Source organism: Chrysemys picta, chromosome 5 (assembly GCF_011386835.1).
Source record: "Chrysemys picta bellii isolate R12L10 chromosome 5, ASM1138683v2, whole genome shotgun sequence".
NCBI lineage: Eukaryota > Metazoa > Chordata > Testudines > Emydidae > Chrysemys > Chrysemys picta.
The window spans coordinates 113,382,322-113,405,213 of NC_088795.1; the positions used below are offsets into that span (position 1 = coordinate 113,382,322).

The window sequence follows — 22,892 nt, forward strand, 5'->3', positions numbered from 1 at the left end:
CAGAAGTTGGTCCAATAAAAGATATTACCTTACCCATCTTGTCCCTTCAACAGTTGTGGCAGTTAAGAGGGAAAGGATAAGAAGAGAAGGCACCTTGAGCAGAGGAAGAACTCAGGGAGAGACAGAAAGTGGGACAGTGTCCATCTACAAGAACAACAAAAATAGCAGATCTTTAGGATCACTGCCTACCTCTTCTCCTGTGTCCCCTAACACAGGGTATGGGGCGCCATCACATATTGAACACAATTTGGGGTGGAGGGTGTGCATGGGACCTGTTGTGGCCACTTCAGATTTCATTGAGGATCCATATTTTAGAATGCTTTCTCAAATTTTGGAATTTTTCCCTTCACAGTTTTCATATATTTTTGTAATATCAATGGTGGAGTCTTGAGTATCGTTTTTTACAATGTTGTATTTTAATGAAACATTACATATTGATCAAATGTTCCTACACAACATACGAGACAGAGAGCAAAGGATTTCATAATTCTTTTGTTCAGTAAAAGAGAGAGTATTTATTTAATGGTCGCTTGAAAACTGCAGGATCATTTTTGTGGTGCTGATGTATCAAATATAAGCCAAAGTACATCAGAATGCACATGAACACTAATGGTGCCTGGTTATTCCTAAGCTTTCTTGTAGAATTGTCCTTGGAAAAACTTACATCATTTAGATGCTGGTCCTGCTATAATACCTGGTATATTGAACTGTACATAAAAAGTATGCTTTTTACCTGGTCTTAATTGGAATGGTCTCTTGACTCAAGCAGTTTAGAAACTAGGCATTTGCACCCTTCGTTACTTCTGTGGGCCAAAATCATTGTACACACTAATGGCTTCATGCATTCCCCCACAAGCGTCATCCCTTCCATCTCTACTTCAGGGACTCGCTACAACCCCTTCCAACTCTCTGTCTCTCTCTCCTGTGAAAGGGATTCTGTGTCCTCCAGTATCCCCATGCCAGGGGCTGTGTGTAGCCCCACTTCCCTCTGTCCTCAATTCTTCCCCCATACCAGAGGCTCTGTGTGTCAGTGTCCCCCATGCCAGGAGTTCTGTGTGCATTCCCTTCCACCATACCTCTCCATTTCCTCTCCTTCTACCTCACCATGCTTATCTCTCTCTCTCTCCTTCAAGGCGTGAGTATTTTGAAACTTTATTGGCAGGCTAGGAAGAGCTGAAATGAGGGGTATTAAGCTGGAATGTGATAATGGCTGCTTTCAAGTTCTTCGATCTATGGATCATTACTGAGGCAGTTGAAGCTGCTATCTCTGCTAACCAGATGTGTGCCAGGGTCTCCAGGTGTCATCCATTTCCCCCTTCTGTTTTTCCGATTTTTTTTTCTTTCACCAAAATCAGTAGGGTTCTGCCCACTGATGCTTAGAAAATTTCGCTGAAGTGTTGGAATTGATTGGATGCAGTGTTCCAAAGTTATTGTGTTACATCCAAACAGAAGTGCTAGCAAGCTGAGTAGAAGACCTCATAAACTTGGCCTTATCATGTAACTTATTACTATTAATTGTTGCCTTAGGCAGGTTATCAAAGTGGAGGACACATGATCTGATCCGGCATGGCAAATGATTCAATATCAAGCTTTGATTGCCTTTTTGCACCATATTTTACCTTAATGAGACGAGAACTGACAGCTTCTTCCAGCTTGCTTTTAATGCTGCTTCGGGACAGACTACTAGAGATCTTCTAAATATGGTGCAATCAATTCACTTAAGGCCATTCAGTTTCACTGGAGCACCGAGTCCATATCACCCCTTTGATGTGTCTGATCTCTGCCTACTCTAGAGGAAGCAGGAGTTTGAGCTGCAAATTACTTGAAGTGACAAACTGTGTTTTGTCCTTCTGAATCTGATTGAGCAATTTCGGGCAAATATTGGCTCTTACTGTGTGTCCAGTGCCTAGTACAATGGCACTACCATAATACATATAAATAACTATTTTATTTGGAGTTGACAGTTGATTTTTTTTTTTCAGATATAAAGGAGAGATTCACCAACTATGTGCTATTATTGATAGTATGTCTAAGAAATATGGAACAGTTCTCATGGAATCCAGGTAATGACGCTATTGAAAAACATGTAATTTTTAAATTATACACTTGTTAGTATGTAATTACAATACTACAGGTACACATGTAAGACAATCATACGTACCCCTTTGCTCAACACAGCAATCTGAAAGTCAAAAAGCAAGCAGTACTCTTAAAATCAGACTCCTATGACCTCAGATCACAAGACCTGAATAATCTGTAAACTATTCCATTTTCTGTGGATTGTGATTCCATTGATAGCTTATCCCCTTGCACTGTAAATAAACATTGATGTGTTTTGCAGAGTTTTGAGTTACATTTTTTTATATTTTTGTATCTACCAGTAAGAAATCCTGTTAGAAAAGTGTAGTTATTTTCTTATGCTGGCAAGAAAGGAACCAAGTATAAAACTGAAAATATGTTTCCATCTTGATTTTAATATTAATTAAACTTTGTTATTTTTTAAATGCTTAATTCAAATAAACATTGGTGTTTGTTCTACTGTAGCAGGTTGGAAATGTATTTAGTGATGTAGGGCCTGATTCTGTGCCTTTTTCTCTAGGACAAAAGGTGTTTTTTAACGCATGTTGGCCAATGGATTTACATTAACCTGATAACATGTTAAACTGCAACTGCTTTGTCTACACTAAGTTTTAACCCATGATAGCTAGCACATGTTAAAAAACATACCTTTTGTCCTAGTGAAGATAAGGCCTTACAGTGCAGGGTCTAGCACAACAGAGCCTGGTCCTCCTTAGGGTCTTTGTATGCTATGCTAAGGCTAAGGCTATGGCTACACCGGTGCTTTACAGCGCTGCAACTGCCTCACTCGGGTGTGAAACAACATCCCCCTGAGCACAGCAAGTTACAGTGCTGTAAAGCTCCAGTGTAAATACCTTGTGGAGGTGGAGTACCTGCAGCACTGGGAGAGCTCTCTCCCAGAGCTGGCACGCGACCACACTCGCATTTCAAAGCGCTGCCGTGGGAGCGCTCTCGCGGCAGCGCTTTGAAGTTTCGAGTGTAGCCACGGCCTAATGCAAATAATTCTCCAGAGTAGATACTGTGGTGGGAATTCATCTCTGCAAGGCACCCATTCATTTGAGATTATAAATATAGATATATATATAATGCTTTGTACCTTTGAAAGTTTGACTGCTGTGCTAAGCAGTAATTGCAAGTTTTCTTTACTTATGGGATCAAATTGTACAGTATAACTGATTTTTAATTTTTTCCTAACCTTCAGATCACCTCTGGGTGTTGTTTCCAGATGTTTGCATGGTCATTGCATCAGAAATTGCAGTGGATATTGTGAAACATGCATTTATAACAAAATTCAATGACATTACAGCAGATGTAGGTATACTATTGGACTTCTAAACATGTTTGCTCTAGTTGTGATTTACTCTGTTTTTAAGACAGCTATAAGATGTAGAAAAAGATTGTCTAATGCAGAAAATATGGATTTTTTTTTGTTATTAGAGTTTAAAAAGCCATTTAATAAAACTCCAGTAATTATTTTCTTGTTAACAGTGCACTTCTGAGGATGAATTTAATGTGCCTGAAACACCTCTGCTTCTAAATTTATAGTTCCAGATCCATAAATTAAACTTGACTGTTGTGTAACAGCCACAATTCACATAATTTGCAGATCATTTTTGGGGCAGTTGCTAGGTCAAGAAAACATAAAGGTAATGTTTATATTTTACTTTAGTCACCCAGAGCATGTACGTTTTTCTAAACAAAATGGATTGTGAGATACAATTCATGTTTTAGAAAAATCTATTTCTCTGTGGGACTATTGAATCTTTCTGTTTCAGTGTATTTTTAAAGATGGAAACTAAGATCAGAAATTTTTTTTTTCTCTTCTGTCCCTGCAGCACAGAATATAAAGTAGGTTAATGTTGGTTTCCCATTCCTGTAATTTCTTGGGGCATATATGGTATGTAGGCCTTCTTTAATGTACTAGATGAAATTGTGTTATGTTGTATGCTAGCATGACTACACATGATATATTTGTCTTAGGCCTGGTCTGCACTAGAAAATTTTCTGCTTAAATACGTCACTCAGCATTGTGAAAAATCCACACCTCTGAGTGGTGTATTTAAGCCAATCTAACCTGTAGTGTAGGCTGCTAGGTTAACAAAAGAATTGTTCTTCGAGAAGTGACCCTGTGGGTGCTCCACTTTAGGTGTCTTGATGCCCCGTGATTGTAATTGGAGATTTGTGGTAACAGTGCCTGGTTGGGCCACGCATGCGCCGTAGCCATCTCACACCGCTCCAAGCAGTTACATAGTGGTGCGCAGGCAACCTTACCCCAGTTTCTTCTCTACCGTCTTTGGCTTGAGTCAGAGTGATCAGCAGCGCCCTCTCTTAGTTCAGAAAAAATGTATAGTAGATAATTCATCGTGGTAATGTTAGCTTAGTTGTAGTTAGCTTCCCTATCCCCTTGCCCTACTCTAATTTCTTTAATTTCATCAAAAACAAGTTTTTTTTCCAGTCTACCTTCCCTATCCACCCATCTCTCCAGCAGGCCTACAGCCTTAGCCTCAAACAGGGTTTACCCCTGTTTTTCTCTAAGAACCAATTCTCTCAGGCATGCCACGCTCAGCTGGTTTTAAATGCTGCCTGACTTGCAGACTCTCAATACTGGTCTCTGACAGCCACGCTCGGTGTGTCTGCTGCCTCTGCAAGACACACATTACTCAAAAGTGACCACACTGCAGAAAGCTGGCAACTAAGACAAGAAAAGCCAGGGATCTCCAAGTGAAGCTCCTCGTGATGGAGAAATTCCTCAGGCCAGCCCCCAACCCTGAGTCCAAGTCACTCCCTGGCCAACAGTTGCCAGCAGCAGCCTCTGACAGGAGCTCTGCTCCAACAACAGGAGCCTGTTGCTAAGGAGCCTGCTCCTAGAAAGGCTACAAAAAAGTGGTCATAGACATCCCCACACCAAGAGTTGCCCAAAAGAAAGTGATCTCCAACTGAAAAATCTGCCCCAGTACTGACAGCACCAAGAGCGCCGGACCGCAAGGCACTGGGAACGTCTGGCACCGAGCGTTCCCGACAAGCTAAAGACACTATGTGGGCAAGCTCTTATGGAGGTTCACACGCTAAAGTGAAACCTTCCAACTCGGCATCCACCGAGATCTCTGCCCAAGCAGTACAATGGCACCACCTGCTGTACCTATGCTGCACAGCTATAAATCCTCGGCACCGGCAGTTTCCAATCATGCTCCTGGGCCGTCCACCATGCCATCTACAGCACCGAGCCTCACGGTACCGCAGCAATTCCTGAGGCATGCAGACCTAATAGTGGCCTCAATGCCTGAATTTCCTCTACTCGACACCAAGGGCACCCCATCCAGATCAATACTAACCCAGCTGACTACTCCCTATTATGTGCTCGCAAAAGGAGCTGAATTTTTATTTACACACCTCACTCCAAACTCCTTAGTGGTGGAGGCAGTCAATCAAGAGGGGAAACAACACCAGTCCCGAACGACCCCATAGGATAAGGAATGGAAAAGGCTAGACCTTTTTGGGTGGAAAGCCTATTCCTCATCTATACTTTAGTTCCACATAGCCCTGCTGGCTAACTATACACACAATCTGTTCTCCAAAATGTCAGAATTTATTGAAAATTTGCCAGATGATAAAAAAGAAAAATATAAGGCAAACATTTCTGAGGGGTGTCTCATTGCCAGGACAGCCCTACAGGACTCCCTTGACTCTGCAGACACGGCAGCATAATCCATTGCCACATCCGTGATCATGCGCTGTGCATCCTGGCTCCATGTTTCTGGATTCTCAAGGGAGGTCCAGGCAACGGTTGAGGACTTACCCTTCTAGGGTCAAAAACTATTAGCTGACAAAACTGATGTGTCCTTACAGACCTTAAAGTATTCCAGGGCAACCTTAAAAACCCTGGGCATCTACGTACCTGCAAACAAAAATAAGGCAGGTTTTACAACCAGAGTTTCCAGGCTACCCCATACTCTCAGCCCCAAAGACCGTACAACCAACTGCGTAAACAAAGACAGCATAGACATTGGCAGAACCAAGATCAACCTTTGACATCTCAACCATCCACCTCTAGACAATCATTTTGAAGGTGTGGTCATGGGCTTGAGACCCTCCACACTCTCTGACTCCGGAATCGGAAACAGTCCGCCACCCTTTCGGAGGCCACCTCTCACCATACTACCCAGTCTGGAACACCATCACAACAGACAAATGGGTTTTAGAGATTATCCAGAAGGGCTGCTCCAGTCCCTTTACTTCTATCTCACCTACCCACCCCACTTCCCGTCCTCCTTCAGGGACCACTCTTACGAGCACCCGTTACAACAGGAAGTAAACCACCTTGTCCAATTAGGTACCATGGAACCCATACCAGTGCAACACAAGGGGAGAGGTTTTTATACACATTATTTTTTTTACTAACTCATAAAAAGACTGTTGGGTGGAGACCCATCCTGGATTTACGAAAACTCAGCAAATTCGTGAGAATGCAACGTTTCAAAATAGTGACTCTAACCACAGTAATTCCGGCATTAGAGAAGGGAGCTTGGCTCTTGGCCCTCGACCTTCAGGACACTTATTTTCATATTACAATCCACCCATCACACAGAAGATTCCTGAGATTCACCCTAGGGAAACAGCATTTCCAATACAGAGTACTATCCTTCAGCCTTTACACTGTCCCCAGGGTTTTTTTCCAAGGTTCTCGCTGTCATTGCAGTTCAGCTCTGTAGACGAGGAGTGATGATATTTCCATACTTAAATGATTGCCTTATAAGGGCACCAACGCAGCAAGAAACAATAAACGCCACACAGAGCATGATAACCCTGTTCACGGACCTATGGTTGCAAATAAATGTACAAAAGTCCACACTGGTTCCTGTCCAAAAGTTAGAATTCATAGGAGCCTACCTCGATTGTCTCACAGCAACAGCAATGTTACCCCAACTATGCTTCTTCACTCTAGTAAATCTAAATTCAACGATGATGGACAGCTTACAAACATCTGCCAGAAAATGTTTGCAACTCTTTGGGCATATGTCAGCGACAACGTTTGTTGTAAAACATGCCAGACTCCACATGAGATGTTTGCAGGCTTGGCTTCGAACAGTATATATACCACACAGACACACACTCAGTAGACTCCTCACAATGCCACACAGAGTAAAAGACTCATTAACATGGTGGACACAACCAAAGAACATGTGCTCAGGGAGTCCCTTTCCAACAAAGAACTTCAACCATGACAATCATGACAGATGCTTTCCTAATAAGTTGGGGGGCACATCTACTCAACAATATGATCCAAGGCCACTGGTCCTCAGCAGAGTCCAACCTGCACATAAACTTACTGGAGCTAAGGGCAGTCCGAAATGCATGCGACCACTTTCTCCCTCTAATCAAGAACAATGCTATCAAGATCCTCATGGACAATAGAGCATGCATGTTTTATGTAAACTGCCAAGGGGGAGCACAATCATACTCCCTATGTACAGAAGCAATACACCTTTGGAATTGGTGCATCACCAACAATATGGAGATATCGGCATCCTATCTGCCAGGATGTCAGAATACAACAGTGGATCTACTAAGCAGGGATTTTTCACAAACCCACAAGTGGGAGATGGATCAAGGAATTGTCAAATTCATATTCAAACTATGGGGGATCCCCACCATAGATCTATTAGCCACAGCTCAGAATGCCAAATGCCCAAAATATTGTTCCAGAGTGGGATTGGGACTTTACTCTCTAGGCGACGCTCTCCTCATAAAATGGGAGGCGCCACTGATGTATGCATTTCCTCCAACTGTACTTCTAAGCCGAGTCATTCACAAGATCGGGCAGGACAAGTCTAGGGTCATTCTCATTGGGCCCACATGGCCCAGGCAAAAGTGGTTCCCATAGCTGCATCAGATGACAGTGAAACCACCTTGAACCCTTCCCTTAGTACCTCACCTTCTATCACAAGTTGTGGGATGCGTCCGTCACCCCAACCTTGCAGTACTCCACGTCAAGTCCTGGTTACAACATGGCAGACTGGGGTCGAGAAGGCCTGTTCTGAGGAAGTAAAAGATATATTACTGAACAGTCGGAGACTTAAATACAAGAAAAACACATATCCGTAAGTGGAAACGATTCTGAACATGGTGCCAAGACAAATGGATCTTACCACAGTTGTCCCCCTTACCGAGGATCCTCAACTATATACTAGGACTTAAAAATTCAGGGCTATCCACAAGCTCCATCAGAGTACACTTGGCTGCTATTACCTCTTTCCATGACAAGATGGACAGGGTCACTATATTTGCTCACCTGATGATTAAATGCTTCCTTAAAGGCATTGAAAACACTTATCCCCTCATGTGGGAACTCAGCTTTGTTCTACGCAGACTCATGGGAAAACCGTTTGAACCCCTTCCAACTTCCTCTTTGTTGCACTTATCCATGAAGGTGGCTTTCCTCATTGCCATCACGTCCACAAGACGGGCGGGAGAATTAGGTGCCTTAATGGCACACCCACCTTGTACAACATTCTTTAAATATAAAGTAATTCTAGGACCGCGTCCTAAGTTCATACCCAAAGTCACCTCCCCCTTTCATTTAAATCAACTCATTTACTTACCTATATTTTGTCTGAAGCCACATGCGGTTGGGATGGAGGCCTCACTCCAGACGCTGGATGTTTGAAAGAACAAAAACATTTAGAAAATGACCTGGACACTTTGTTTTCATAACAGAACACTCAATGGGTCAAACTGTTTCAAAATCAGACTATCCAAATGGCTATCTGGATGTATCCATTTGTGCTACCAGAACAACAGTCTACAACCTCCACCGGAAGTTCGCATACACTCCACTAGTGTGCACTGGCAGCATCTGTAGCCTGTCACTGACATTTGCAGAGCAGCTACCTGGGCATCACTCCATACTTTCACTAAACACTATGCTTTAGAACAACAATGAGCATCAGGTGCTCACTTTGGACTTAAGCGTTATCCACCATCATAGACCAACTCCGAAATTCCGCTCCTCCACTGAAGGGCACTGCTCAACAGCCACCTAAAGTGGAGCACCCACAGGAACACTCCTCGAAGAAGAGGAGGAGATTACTCACCTTGTGCAATAACTGATGTTTTTCAAGATGGTTGTTCCTGTGGGTGCTCCACTACTATCCCTCCTTCCCTCTACTTCGGAGTTTCAGGCGGATTCTCTGAGGTAGAGAAGGAACAGGAGAATGGTTGGCTGCACACTCAGACCAGCATGAGTCGGCTACAGCGCATGCGCGCCTCAACTGGGCACTGCTACCACAAATCTCTGATTGCAAGCGCAAGGCATCAAGACACCTAAAATGGAGAACCCACAGGGACAACCATCTCGAAGAATCTCAGTTACTCCACAAGGTGAGTAACCTTCTCTTCTGTCCAACCAGCCTACTGAGGAGGTGGATTACCTATTCTGATGAGAGAACCCTTCCCGTCAGTATAGGTAGTCTGACAGACCCAGATCAGTGGGGTACAGGAGTCTGGTAGAGGGCAAATATACTGGTCACTGGATGAGTAGTTTTCTGTTCCCTGAGTGACCAGAGCAGGGACTGCACTAGAGTAATCAGGAACCTGCTACTAGAACCAGTTAATGCAGGCAGGCTAATTAGGACACCTGGAGTCAATTAAGAAGAAGCTGCTAGAATCAATTAAGGCAGGCTAATCAGAGCACCTGGGCTTTAAAAAGGAGCTCACTTCAGTTTGTGGTGTGAGTGTGAGGAGCTGGGAGCAAGAGGCGCAAGGACCTGAGAGTGAGAGGGTGTGCTGCTGGAGGACTGAGGAGCACAAGCGTTAATAGACACCAGGAGGAAGGTCCTGTGGTGAGACTAAGGAAGGTGTTTGGAAGAGGCCCTGGGGAAGTAGCCCAGGAAGTTGTATCTGTCATGCAGCTGTTACAGGAGGCACTATAGACCGCTACAGTCCACAGGGCCCTGTGCTGGAACTCGGAGTAGAGGGCGGGCCTGGGTTCCCCCCAAACCTCCCAATTGACCTGGACTGTGGGTTCTTCCAGAGGGGAAGGTTTCTGGGCTGTTCCCCAACCCACATGGTGAATCTCTGAGGCAAGAAAATCCGCCAATAAGCGCAGGACCCACCAAGATAGAGGAGGAACTTTGTCACAGTAGTGTCTACACTGAAGCACTACAGCAGTGCAATTGTGTTGCTGTATCATTTAAATTGTAGACAAGCCCTTAGAAACTGACGTGTGGACTCAAGTGCTCTTTGTAAATTTGAGAGAAGATGTATTAGCATTTTCTTCTCACTACCTAAATCCCCTTTTCAAGAAATGAGGTCAAAACTTGGAAGTTCTATCACTTTCAGCATCTTCCTAAAGTAACTACAGTATATGGTGTAGAAACAAGTTTAATAGATGCACTTAGTAAGCTCCCTTATGCCAGAGGCATTTATGCATGCCCTACTTTCATGTAAAGAGTAGGGAAAACAGGAATAATGAAATGATAGCCAGAAATACATGTTTCAATGTGCTGAATCAGTTATAGACCGTCCTGCAAGGTTTATTATTTAACACACTCCTTTACCATATTACACGTAGATTCTAAAGATTTGTAGCCATTGCGCCTAATTTTCAGAGGTGCTGAGCACATGCAGTGCTAACTGAAGTTTACTGGAGTAGCAGGGGATCAGCCCCCTTATCCTTAAAATAACTATGTTTTCCTTAGTATCTGAAAGTATTGTCTAAGTAGCTTTCCTGTTTTCCTTCCCAGCTGCCTCATATAATATTTTATGGGATCACTAGGTCAGCATATGATTACAAGTTCAGTTATTTGTTTCACTTGAGTCTAATGCTTTCATGCAGCTTCTAATTTAAACTAACTAAATGTAAAAATCATAGTACCTTCAAACTACTACATCCTTTTTACTTTGTGCTATTGGTCTTAACTCAAAAAGATCTGCAATGTAAATGAATAATATTAAGACTATAGAGATTGTCTTGTATTACTTTGTGGTGCTGCTAATCGTTTACAAGAATTATTTAGGTAACCAATATCTGACATTTACATAGGGTCTTTCATAAAGGGACCCCCAAAACAGTGTGTGTGTGTGTATATGTATGTGTGTATATATATATATATATATATACACACACAAAAATAATTCCATCACTGAAATGCAGTCACCACAAGGTGCAAGGCACAATCATTAAGCAGGATGCAGCAATGCATCACAACACTTAACGCAAGAAAATGAAGGGCACTATATCAAATTGACATTGTTGAGGACATTTTGGATAGGTAGAATGGCTGGATGCACAAAAGGAGTTAGATGCATAAGTCCCGGTTTCAGGACCTCTGCAATGTACAAAACACTCCCTCCATACCCTGTAGGTGTTTTAACTTAACTGGCACCTAAATTTTTGCTGTAAAAGTTCCCTATATACCTATGTTTCTGCCTCTGAACATGCACACAGCCCCACTCTAGGTGTCTGGACATCTTTCTCTCACCTAAGCCCCAGAGCGATTCACAAACCAGGGGAAGATAGGCATTTGGGGCCCAATCTAGTAGGTGCCTTCTGAGCTTGCCTGCTGGACTGGCCTCTCAGGTGAGTTAACACAAAATAGACCAGGATGGGGAGGAGGGAAAACCTCCATTATAACTTTTGGCCCAGTGATTAGGGTAGTCATCTGGGATGTGGGGGGTCCCTGGTTTAAGTACCCCCCCTCCAACTGAGGGGGGGGAAGGGATTTAAACAGGGATCTGCTACCTCTCAGGTGAGTACTCTACCATTGAATTATAGGATATTCTGATATGGGGGCTCCCTCAGTCTCTCTTGTTGAAGCTGTTCCACTATGAATATCTATCTATCTATATTAATATCTATCTGTCTATATATTAAAAATTCATTGGTGCAGGGGGCTAGATTCTGGATCTTCCACATCCTGGGTGAGTGCTCTAATCGCCAACCTATAGAATCCTTTTCATGCTTGTTTTCCCTGTCTGTCTCTCTGTGGCCCAAAAGAGACACTAATTATTTATCCAGAATGCAACAGACCTCTATCCTGCTGAAGCTAACTCCTTTTTTTGTATCCAGGCCAATATAACTTCCTATTTGGAATTTGGCCAGAACATGGGGTTCCTCATTTCTAAATCCTCTTCCAGATATCCCACTTGGGTTTTAGTGGCCACGTTAATCATCCTGGCAAAATATACATGGCCAGTTGGCTTAACACAGTTGTTAATACTGTATTGGTGAATCTAAAATCCAAAAGTAAATGTATATACTGTAATCTAATTGTATCATGCACAGTTGTATATTTTAGAAAATTGGCTTCTGTTTGCTCTTGCGTATACAATAGTTGTCCTTACTTATACAGCAGTATGTACCTCCATGAAAGGGCAAGAGTGAATGCATCAGTTCCTGCACAAGCCTTATAAATCTCTTTCTGATAAATATTTTATCAATGAAATCCTGTTGCTGCTGTAAATTGTGATCTCATGTAAATGAATCACACATCCAATGTGCCGGATTTTTTTTTCCAGGTCTACAGTGAGTACAGAGCCAGCCTGGCATTTGACCTTGTTAGCAGTCGACAGAAAAATGTAAGCGTGAAAATTAAAAGGCCATGTTCTTTTATTAACTGATGTCCTTGTTTTCAGTAAAGTAAATGTCAATGCCAACAGATATTCAGAAAATGTTCTCTTCTATAACACTGAAATTATATCCTGCTATTGTGCACGTGCAAAATGAAATTAATATTAAACCATGATCTAGTCACATAACTTCTGTTCAGTTCTTCAAATTTCTTGCAGTAAATTGCCTTTGATTTTTAAGAGCAAACTATGCTTGCACAGGTTTAATTACACTGCTACCTCGGTATAATGCGACCCAATATAACACGAATTCGGATATAACGTGGTAAAGCAGTGCTCGGGGGCGGGGGAGGGCAGGGCTGCGCAGTCCGGTGGATCAAAGCAAGTTCAATATAACACGGTTTCACCTATAACGTGGTAAGATTTTTTGGCTCTCAAGGACAGCGTTATATCGAGGTAGAGGTGTATGTGATATGTTGGAAGTAAACTGGCTAAACAAGTTTAACAGGGTTTTCCTGAAGTAATTTTGAACTACCTGCAGCCTTTCATAAAATAGATCTACTCTTCCTTCCCATTTAATCTTAGCATAGTTTGGTGACCTACTATAGTTATTTGTACAACATTCATTGGTAATTTTCCTACTACCATATGAATTCCCTATGTAAATCTCTCATGCCATGCTTGTTACTCCTACATCGTGGATCTGCAGAGGCAGTACATTCAGAGAACTGAGATTACTGGTAAGCAATCTTCCTTTATCAAGCTTATGAATGAAGAAACATAAGTAAAAATCTTTCATACCTTGCCATGGACAAGAGGGGCTAAATTACCTGGAATACTAATGGAATCTTCATATTACAAATTTTAGGAATAAACTGGATGATTCTGAAAAGTCGTATATTTTATATTTCTTTTTGTGAGGGTGGCTTGAGGAAAATGAATGCTAATATGATATAACTGTTCTTCAGCATCAGAGAATTTTCAGTACCACATGAGAATTCTCAGGCAAAGTAGACCACTTTTATAGTACCAATGAGAACAAAGCCTTTAATTGGTTTTTTAAAAAGAGGTAAGGAGAGGTGTTATCTTGAGCCTAATTACAGAGGAACTTGGAATGACTATTTAAATTGCTACTATGGTGCTTTAGATAATCACATTTTCTTTTTCTTTTTTCTTTTTCTTTTTTTCTTCTTCTTTTTTTGCAATGTGGATTTTTGCATGTTATATTTAGGGATCAAAACTGAATTGATAACAAAAATATCTCTAAGTGAAGTGGCAGTAGTGCACTTTTGAAATGCTTTGGCATGGTTTGAGGTATAATTTCCTAATTGCTCTTGATTTAGAGCTCTGTGGCTAATTTTAACAGTCATGTTAGTGTTAATTGTATTCACACAAACAGATATTTACATTTGCATATCCATGTAGATTTCTGTGAAAGCAGTTGTTTACCAGATTTAAATAGTTACTTCTTTATCAATGTAATATGTATGCTAGTAGTGATTGCTACCTTCCTAGAATGTGTGCCAAGCCAAAATAGGGGAGAGATGCCTCAAATTCCAATTCTTTTTTTGCAGGCATACACAGATTACAGCGATTCTGTTTCCAGGAGAATGGGTTTTATTCCTCTCCCATTGGCTGTTTTAGTAAGTCATGTATTTTCATTTTTCAGACCAAAAATCTCTCAGTGGTTAGTAAGAATTCTGCTTAGGGATAAAAGATTAATTCAAGGTCATAGAAAAATGCTTTATTTTTCTGAAGAAACTCTGTGTGAAATAGATGAGGACCCATGTCTTTGCCACCAGGAGACATGGTGCTCTATTTTAAGGCCACATAGAAACTGAAGCTGCAGCAGAATAAAGTGAATGATTATTAGATGTAACTTCACGCCAGGAGCATAAATGCCCCAGGATTTATACAGGCTCCTGCTAAGTTTCCTGGTAGAGTTCATGGTGTTGGGTTTTAACCTGTAAATGAGTTAGGAACCTGATTGCCTAAGAAATGCTCTCTGTCTCTTTCCATTGCTGCCACAGTTGAGGTCAACATACACATATTTGTTGGAGTTTTCTTCATATAACGGAGAGGGGGCTGTCTATTTGGTTATATGGCCACAATCACCCTAATATCTGAGTGGGTCACAAACAATTAATTGATCCTCACAACCCTGTGTGAGGTAGGGAAGCATTATCTTCTTTTTATATATAAGAATGAGGCACAGAGATTAAGTGACTTGACTAAAGTCACATAGGAAGTCTCTGGCAGAGCCAGGAGTTGAACCTACATCTCTTAAACTCAGGTTCAGTGCCTTAACCACAAGATTGTTCTACATGAGGGTCCCTCAACTTCAGAATTCAGTCCACTCCTTGGTCCAAAAAAGGCTTAGTTTCTTTCTTTTGGACATGCTGGAACACCCTTCTTTCCCACCCTACCCCCCGTTATGTGGGAAGTGAGCTAAGGGTTAGAGGGCTTGATTGTTACTTCTGTGGAGAGGTTTGATGTAAGTATAGTTGTTAGTAGGCTGCACAGCTCATTGTGTTGAAAAAATTATGTGAATGTGAAATGAGCACTTCTTTATATTTTAACACCTCTAAATGATGCTACACGTCTGACTTAGCACTCAACATAAGGAAATCTATACCACTTGATACAGAGTCATGACTTGATGTATGTGTTAGTGTTTTTTATCCTCCCAGCATAGAGGATTAAATGCAGATTACTACTATGGAATTTATAATGACTTGGACCATTATAGTGGAACAGGCTACCGCCATACTGATTGAACATTTATTCCTTTTGGCAAGTATCCTGATTGTTCAGTCAGAATAGCAAAAGCAGCTGGCTGCCAGGAAGCTGACAGTTGTGCAGGTTTCGAAGGCTCTTGGTAGGAAAAATTTTATAAAACACCTTCAGTGTTTTCTTATCATGACCTTCCCTGCACTGGTATGTTCAGTGGCTTAGGGCTTGTCTGCACAGGGGAGGGGACCAGAATAACTATTGTGGTATAAACTGTTCTGGATTAGCTCCCTGTGTTTCCTCTCCCCTCCCTTCCTCCAACCCCCCAGCCCATGTCGGCATGCTATTCCAGAATTAAAGGCACTTTATTTTGGAATAATTAGTGCATTTTGTGATTTCTGAGCACATAAATTATTCCAAAATAAAGTGACTTTTATTCTGAACTAGTGACTACAAAGGGAGCTATTCTGGAATACCATATTCTGCAATCATTGTTCTGGTCAATATCTCTGTGTAGACGAGCCCTTAGTCATAATGGCATTGGACAGAAGCACCAACTCTGCCATCAGAGTTCCATAATGTTACTGGTAGAGTGATTAGTGATGTAACATTTTTCATTTTTTTGTTGCAATACTGTCCCACAGGGATCCAGCAAAAATGTTACTGATAACTTTGTCTAGTTAAGTTCAGCAGGGACCAACATCTACTATGGTCAAAATTACAGTTATCTACTTAGACTTCAATTATGGAACGCATCCCTATTCAAGATGGGACTTAAGTACATGTCTGAAGTTCAGCATGTGCTGAAATGCTGTCCTTAACAAGGATGGGACTTAAGCCCAAGCTTAAGTGTTTTCCTGAATTTGGGCCTTAACTGATACACTGAAAACGAACTTGTGATTTCTTGGTGTTCAAACTTTGCAAGCAGATAGGTTCCATAACATGCTGAGTCCACAAAATAGCTGTCTCAAGTTTTCTTTAGTGCAGAGTGATACATTACAATTCTTCTTCGAGTGCTTGCTCATATCCATTCCATTAGGTGTGCGCGCGCCGCGTGCACGATCGTCGGAAGATTTTTACCCTAGCAACACCGGCGGGTCGGCTGTGGAGCCCCCTAGAGTGGCGCCTTCATGGCGCTGAATATATACCCCAGCCGACCCGGCGCCCCCTCAGTTCCTTCTTACCGCCCCTGACGGTCGTTGGAACTGTGGAGCGCGGCATAGCTGTCCTCCACTCTCCCTAGCGTATTTCGTTGTATCACAGTTATAGTTATAGTTATAGTTCTAGTGTTTGTAGTAAATTAGTTAAGTAGTTTTAAAGTTGTTCTAAGTAGTCCAGGGGATTAAGGGGGTCGTCTCCCCCTTTCTCCCCCGGCCGCGGGGCCGGGCTCATGCCCAACGCTCCCGGCTTCAAGCAGTGCGCCTCCTGCGCTAAGCCTATGCCCACGAGCGACCCGCACGACTCCTGTCTGAAGTGCCTGGGAGAGTCCCACCAAACAGATAAGTGCAAGATCTGTAAGGCCTTCAAACCAAGGACCAAGAAGGAGCAGGACTTTCGGCTCAGGCAACTCCTGATGGAGGCGGCACTTAGCCCGGACACTCCTTCTACGGGCCAGGCCACGGCGCCTAGCACCTCGGTGCGCAGTGCCCCAGCGGCACCGGCTATGACGACCACGCGAGTGGCGTCAGACAAGCCTCCCCGGCACCGGACCTCGTCGGCACCGCAAGCACAGCAAGTGCCTCGGCGCCGGTCATTATCCCCGGGGCATAAAAAAGCCCATAAGACGGGGACATCCGTGCCGAAGACGCCGGCTCCCCCAGTGCCGGGGGTAGAGCCGCGTCCGCCGGTGGAGCAACGGAAACAGGTGCCTCAGGCCGTTGAGTCCGGTGCAAATAGCGTCTCCACCGAGGCCGGCGGTGATACAGTGTCTCCCGTCGACTCCGGAGACCTTCGAGGCGGCGAGAGACTTAATAGCTCTCACGGAGCCGGCACCGCCTCAACCACCGGCACCGACTGCACCGTTGACTCGCCCAGTCCAGTCGAGGGGGAAACCTGCCTTGATGCGCCCTCCATCACAAGGGCTGGAACCTCGGCACCGATCCAGGTCCCGAAGCAGGTCCCCACGCCGCTCGCAGTCCCGGCACCGAATATCGTCTCGGCACCGGTCGTACTCGCGGCCAAGATCTTCTTCGCGGCACCGCTCTACGTCTCGGCACCGATATGATCGTCGGCACCGATCAACGTCGAGACGTAGTTCTCGGCACCGCTACGGTCGACGCTCGACGTCGAGGGGCCGCTCCCGGCACCGGGCATACTCCAGGTCCTCGTCGAGGTCCAGGTCCGACTCCCGGCACCGACGAGGTCATCGGCACCGGTCGCGGTCCCGGCACCGATCGCCGGCACCGCGCAGAGATAGGTCATCTCCAGACCGGCACCGTGCGGCACCACAGCCCACGGGGATCGTTTCATCTCTCTCGGCACCGCCATGGCCGTCAAGATCGGTGTCTCGCTCCTCGGAGGACCTGTCGAGATCGGCATACCCCCCTCAAGGGCAAGCCGAGGAACAAAACTTGGGCCATTGGCAGGAGATGGCAGAGGACCACTCTCATGGACCATCTCGCTGGTCGTTTTGGACCCCGTGGGCGTACCACCAGGAGCAAGGGGCTCCAATACCATCGACCTCTCGCTCGGGTCACTCGGTCAGAAGGGCCCCAGAATCCACCATCTCTCGGCCTCCGCCAGGAGGCATGGAGGCTTCCGTGTCCACGCCACCCGACACCATGGACCCAAGTGCAGGTGATGCTCCGGCCCAAGAGCAGGGGGATCAGGACCCCCCCTTGGATCCAGTACCACCAGAGGCATCCTCCTCCTCCTCTCCGGATGAGGCAGTGGCGGGCACTTCATGTACGGGTCCCCCTCCGATAGATCTTCGGGCTCACCAGGATCTCCTGCGTAGGATGGCCCGTAATATGGACCTGCAGGCGGAGGAGATAGTGGAGGTGCACGACCCGATCGTGAATATCCTTGGAGCGGATGCCCCATCGAGGGTGGCGTTACCCCTGATCCGCACGATCCAAACGAATGCGGATACGATATGGCAAACTCCTGCCTCTATTCCACCCACAGCGAGAGGGGTGGAAAGGAAATACTTTGTCCCGTCTAAGGACTATGGGTACTTATATACCCACCCCCAACCGTGTTCACTGGTGGTGGAATCCGTGAATGCACGAGAGCGCCACGGCCAGCAGGCTGCAGCGCCTAAATCAAAAGAGGCTAAGCGGCTCGATCTGTTTGGCCGTAAGGTTTACTCAGCCGGAGGGTTACAACTTAGAGCGGCGAACCAACAGGCGCTACTGAGCCGCTACAATTTCAACTCCTGGAACTCTATGGGGAAGTTTAAGGAGTTGATTCCCCAAGAGTCCAGGGAAGAGTTTGGAGCCATGGTAGAGGAGGGCAAGAAGGTGGCTCGGACCTCCTTGCAGGCCTCCTTGGACATTGCAGACTCAGCTGCGAGGACCCTGGCTTCGGGTATCGCTATGCGCAGAATCTCCTGGCTTCAGGTTTCGGGTTTGCCTCCGGAGCTGCAGCAAACCCTACAAGATCTGCCCTTTGAGGGTCATGGATTGTTCTCAGATAAGACGGACTCTCGCCTGCAGAGCCTCAAGGACTCGAGAACAATCATGCGCTCCCTGGGGATGCATGTCGTGGGCCCTCAGCGCAGGCCATTTAGGCCGCAGCCTCAGCGCTTCTACCCCCCCCCCCCCGCCTCGTCAGAGACAGGACTCGGCCCGGAGGAGAGGGCGAGGTGGTAGAAGAAGGTGGACCGGCCCTCAACCCGGCCAGAACCAGGGGCCACCTAGACCACCTTCAGGCCCCAGGCAGAACTTTTGAAGGTGCGGTCGAGGACGGCGCCCCAGTCATCCCCCAGGATCCAGCCCCCTCCTTTCGGGATCGCCTTTCCCATTTCCACCGTGCCTGGTCCCTTATAACCTCGGACCGTTGGGTCCTTCGCACGGTGGACAGGGGATATGCTATCCAGTTTTCTGCAATCCCCCCCTCCTCCCCCCCTTCCCCGTCCCTCTTCAGGGACCCTTCTCACGAGCAACTTCTTATACAGGAAGTTTCCACGCTCCTTGCTATGGGGGCCATAGAGGAGGTTCCAGTGGAGTTAAAGGGCAGGGGATTCTATTCCCGTTACTTCCTCATTCCCAAGTCCAAAGGAGGTCTGCGACCCATCTTGGACTTGCGCGGACTCAACAAATTCGTGGTAAAGTTGAAGTTCCGCATGGTCTCTCTGGGGGCCATTATCCCTTCCCTCGATCCTGGAGACTGGTTCGCCGCCCTCGACATGAAAGACGCATACTTTCACATCTCAATTTACCCACCTCACAGACGCTTCCTGCGATTCGTGGTAAACAGGGTGCACTACCAATTTGCAGTCCTTCCCTTCGGCCTATCCTCGGCCCCACGGGTGTTCACGAAATGTATGGCTGTCGTGGCAGCGTACCTTCGTCGGCAAGGGATACAGGTGTTCCCGTACCTAGACGACTGGCTAGTGCGCGGTCGCACCAAAGAACAAGTTCGAGTTCACGTCCACATAATAGTGCACACATTCAACAAGTTGGGTATCCTACTCAACAAGGACAAATCCACTCTAGAACCTACCCAGAGAATAGAATTCATCGGCGCGGTTCTAGACTCCAGACGCGCACAAGCCATCCTGCCAGACAATCGCTTTTGCACCATCACGAGCCTCATTCAAGGGCTCAAGGCCTTCCCAACTACCACGGTGAGGTCGTGCCTTACCCTGCTGGGTCACATGGCTTCCTGCACGTACGTAACCAGGCATGCCAGACTTCGGCTTCGCCCACTCCAGACCTGGGTGTCATCAATATACCGCCCACATCGGGACAGCCTGAACATGGTGGTCACGGTCCCGAACTCGGTCCTGACCTCCCTCACCTGGTGGCTAGATCGCAATGTGGTTTGCGAGGGGATGCCATTTCACGCCCCACAACCCTCTCTCCACCTGGTCACAGACGCTTCATCTCTGGGTTGGGGCGCCCATCTCAACGAGCACCATACCCAGGGCCTGTGGACTGCACCCCAGCTAGCCCTGCACATCAATGTTCGGGAACTGATGGCGGTGCGCCTGGCGTGCCAGGCATTTCTCAATCTCCTGCGTGGTCGTTGTGTGTTAGTTCTCATCGACAACACCACGGCCATGTTTTACATCAACAAGCAGGGAGGAGCACGTTCATCAATTCTATGCCAAGAGGCCATTCGTCTGTGGGACTTCTGCATCGCCCACTCAATACATCTCACGGCATCGTTCCTCCCTGGAGTCCAGAACACTTTAGCGGACCGACTCAGCAGGTCCTTTCAAACGCACGAGTGGTCTATCCGTCCGGACATCATACATTCTGTCTTCCAGAAGTGGGGGTTTCCCCAGATAGACCTGTTTGCATCTCGAGACAACAGGAAGTGCCACGTGTTCTGCTCCCTGCAAGGTCGAGCTCCGGGCTCCCTCTCGGATGCGTTTCTCCTTCCCTGGAAGGACCACCTGTTTTATGCCTTCCCTCCGTTTCCTCTGGTCCACAAGGTACTGCTCAAATTGCGCAGAGACCAGGCACAGGTGATTCTGATCGCCCCAGCGTGGCCGAGACAACATTGGTACACCACGCTGTTGGAACTCTCGGTTCGGACACCGATCCCGCTTCCATTATGCCCGGATCTCATCTCTCAGGACCACGGTCGCCTGCGTCACCCCGACCTGCAATCACTCCACCTCACGGCGTGGCTGCTCCATGGTTCACCCAGGCAGAGCAGCAGTGCTCGCACTCTGTCCAACAGATTCTGCTGAGCAGTAGGAAGCCCTCAACACGGACCACATACTTGGCCAAGTGGAAGCGGTTCTCCTGTTGGTGCGAACAACGAGCCACGTCCCCGTTACAGGCACCTATCCCTCTCATTTTGGAATATCTCCTCTCCCTAAAACAGCAAGGGTTGGCGATATCTTCAATTAGAGTTCACCTGGCCGCTATATCGGCCTTTCACCCAGGGGAACTCGCGTCCTCGGTATTCTCTAACCCGATGGTCGTTAGATTCCTCAAGGGCTTAGACCGGATGTACCCACAACAACGTCAGCCCGTTCCGACGTGGGACCTCAACCTGGTTCTCTCCAAGCTCACAGGTCCTCCATTCGAGCCACTGGCCACCTGTTCACTTTTGTACCTATCCTGGAAGACAGCCTTCCTCGTAGCCATCACCTCAGCAAGGCGCGTTTCTGAACTCAGGGCGCTTACATCCGAGCCCCCTTACACAGTTTTCCATAAGGATAAAGTGCAGCTCCGCCCACATCCTGCCTTTCTCCCTAAGGTGGTTTCTCCATTTCATATCAACCAGGATATATTTCTCCCGGTCTTTCATCCTAAACCACATGCTACTCGCCAGGATCAACGTTTGCATTCTCTGGACGTACGCAGGGCCTTGGCCTTCTATATTGACCGCACAAGGCACTTTAGAAAGATGACGCAACTCTTCGTTGCAGTGGCCGACCGAATGAAAGGCTCACCGGTCTCATCACAACGCCTATCCTCCTGGATTACGTCTTGCATCCGGACTTGCTATGACTTGGCAGGTGTCTCAGCACCGCACCTCACCGCTCACTCCACGAGGGCCCAAGCTTCCTCGACGGCTTTCCTGGCGCAAGTTCCGATCCAGGACATTTGTAGAGCTGCGGTTTGGTCATCAGTCCACACGTTTACAGAACACTATGCACTAGTACAGCAGTCCAGGGACGATGCTGCCTTCGGATCAGCGGTTTTGCACACAGCAATGTCTCACTCCGACCCCACCACCTAAGTTGGGCTTGGGAGTCACCTAATGGAATGGATATGAGCAAGCACTCGAAGAAGAAAAGACGGTTACTCACCGTTGTAACTGTTGTTCTTCGAGATGTGTTGCTCATATCCATTCCAAACCCGCCCCCCGTCCCCACTGTCGGAGTAGCCGGCAAGAAGGAACTGAGGGGGCGCCGGGTCGGCTGGGGTATATATTCAGCGCCATGAAGGCGCCACTCTAGGGGGCTCCACAGCCGACCCGCCGGTGTTGCTAGGGTAAAAATCTTCTGACGATCGTGCACGCGGCGCGCGCACACCTAATGGAATGGATATGAGCAACACATCTCGAAGAACAACAGTTACAACGGTGAGTAACCGTCTTTTCTGGTTCACTACATCAATATCTTTAATGTGATTTCCACACATATATATTGGGTAGTTGCCTCAGATATTTGTATCAATAACTGGAATCCTCTTCCAGCCCATCATTTCTTTCTTGATTCTGTCAAGAAGTCATAATGCTGAACTTGATATCAATCATTTATATAGCAACAGAGTATAGAGTTATTACTAGAATTTAGAGCTGTCAGGTGATTAATCGCGTGATTAATCACACTATTTTGTTTTTGAGTGCAGTTATGTAACAAAAAAAATCTACATTTCTAAGTTGCGCTT

General features: G+C 46.0%; 1 protein-coding gene across 4 annotated transcripts in view; it reads left to right on the forward strand.

Moving 5' to 3' along the window:
* TAPT1 (transmembrane anterior posterior transformation 1) overlaps positions 1-22,892 on the forward strand; it is a 112,560-nt gene that overhangs the window by 74,714 nt on the left and 14,954 nt on the right. For all 4 annotated transcript variants that reach the window (XM_005296157.5, XM_005296155.5, XM_005296156.5 and 1 more), the window contains 4 exons: positions 1,983-2,063; positions 3,281-3,390; positions 12,595-12,654; positions 14,220-14,288. In XM_005296157.5, the coding sequence (XP_005296214.3) occupies positions 1,983-2,063; positions 3,281-3,390; positions 12,595-12,654; positions 14,220-14,288 (320 nt within the window). The remainder of the gene's footprint in view (positions 1-1,982; positions 2,064-3,280; positions 3,391-12,594; positions 12,655-14,219; positions 14,289-22,892) is intronic.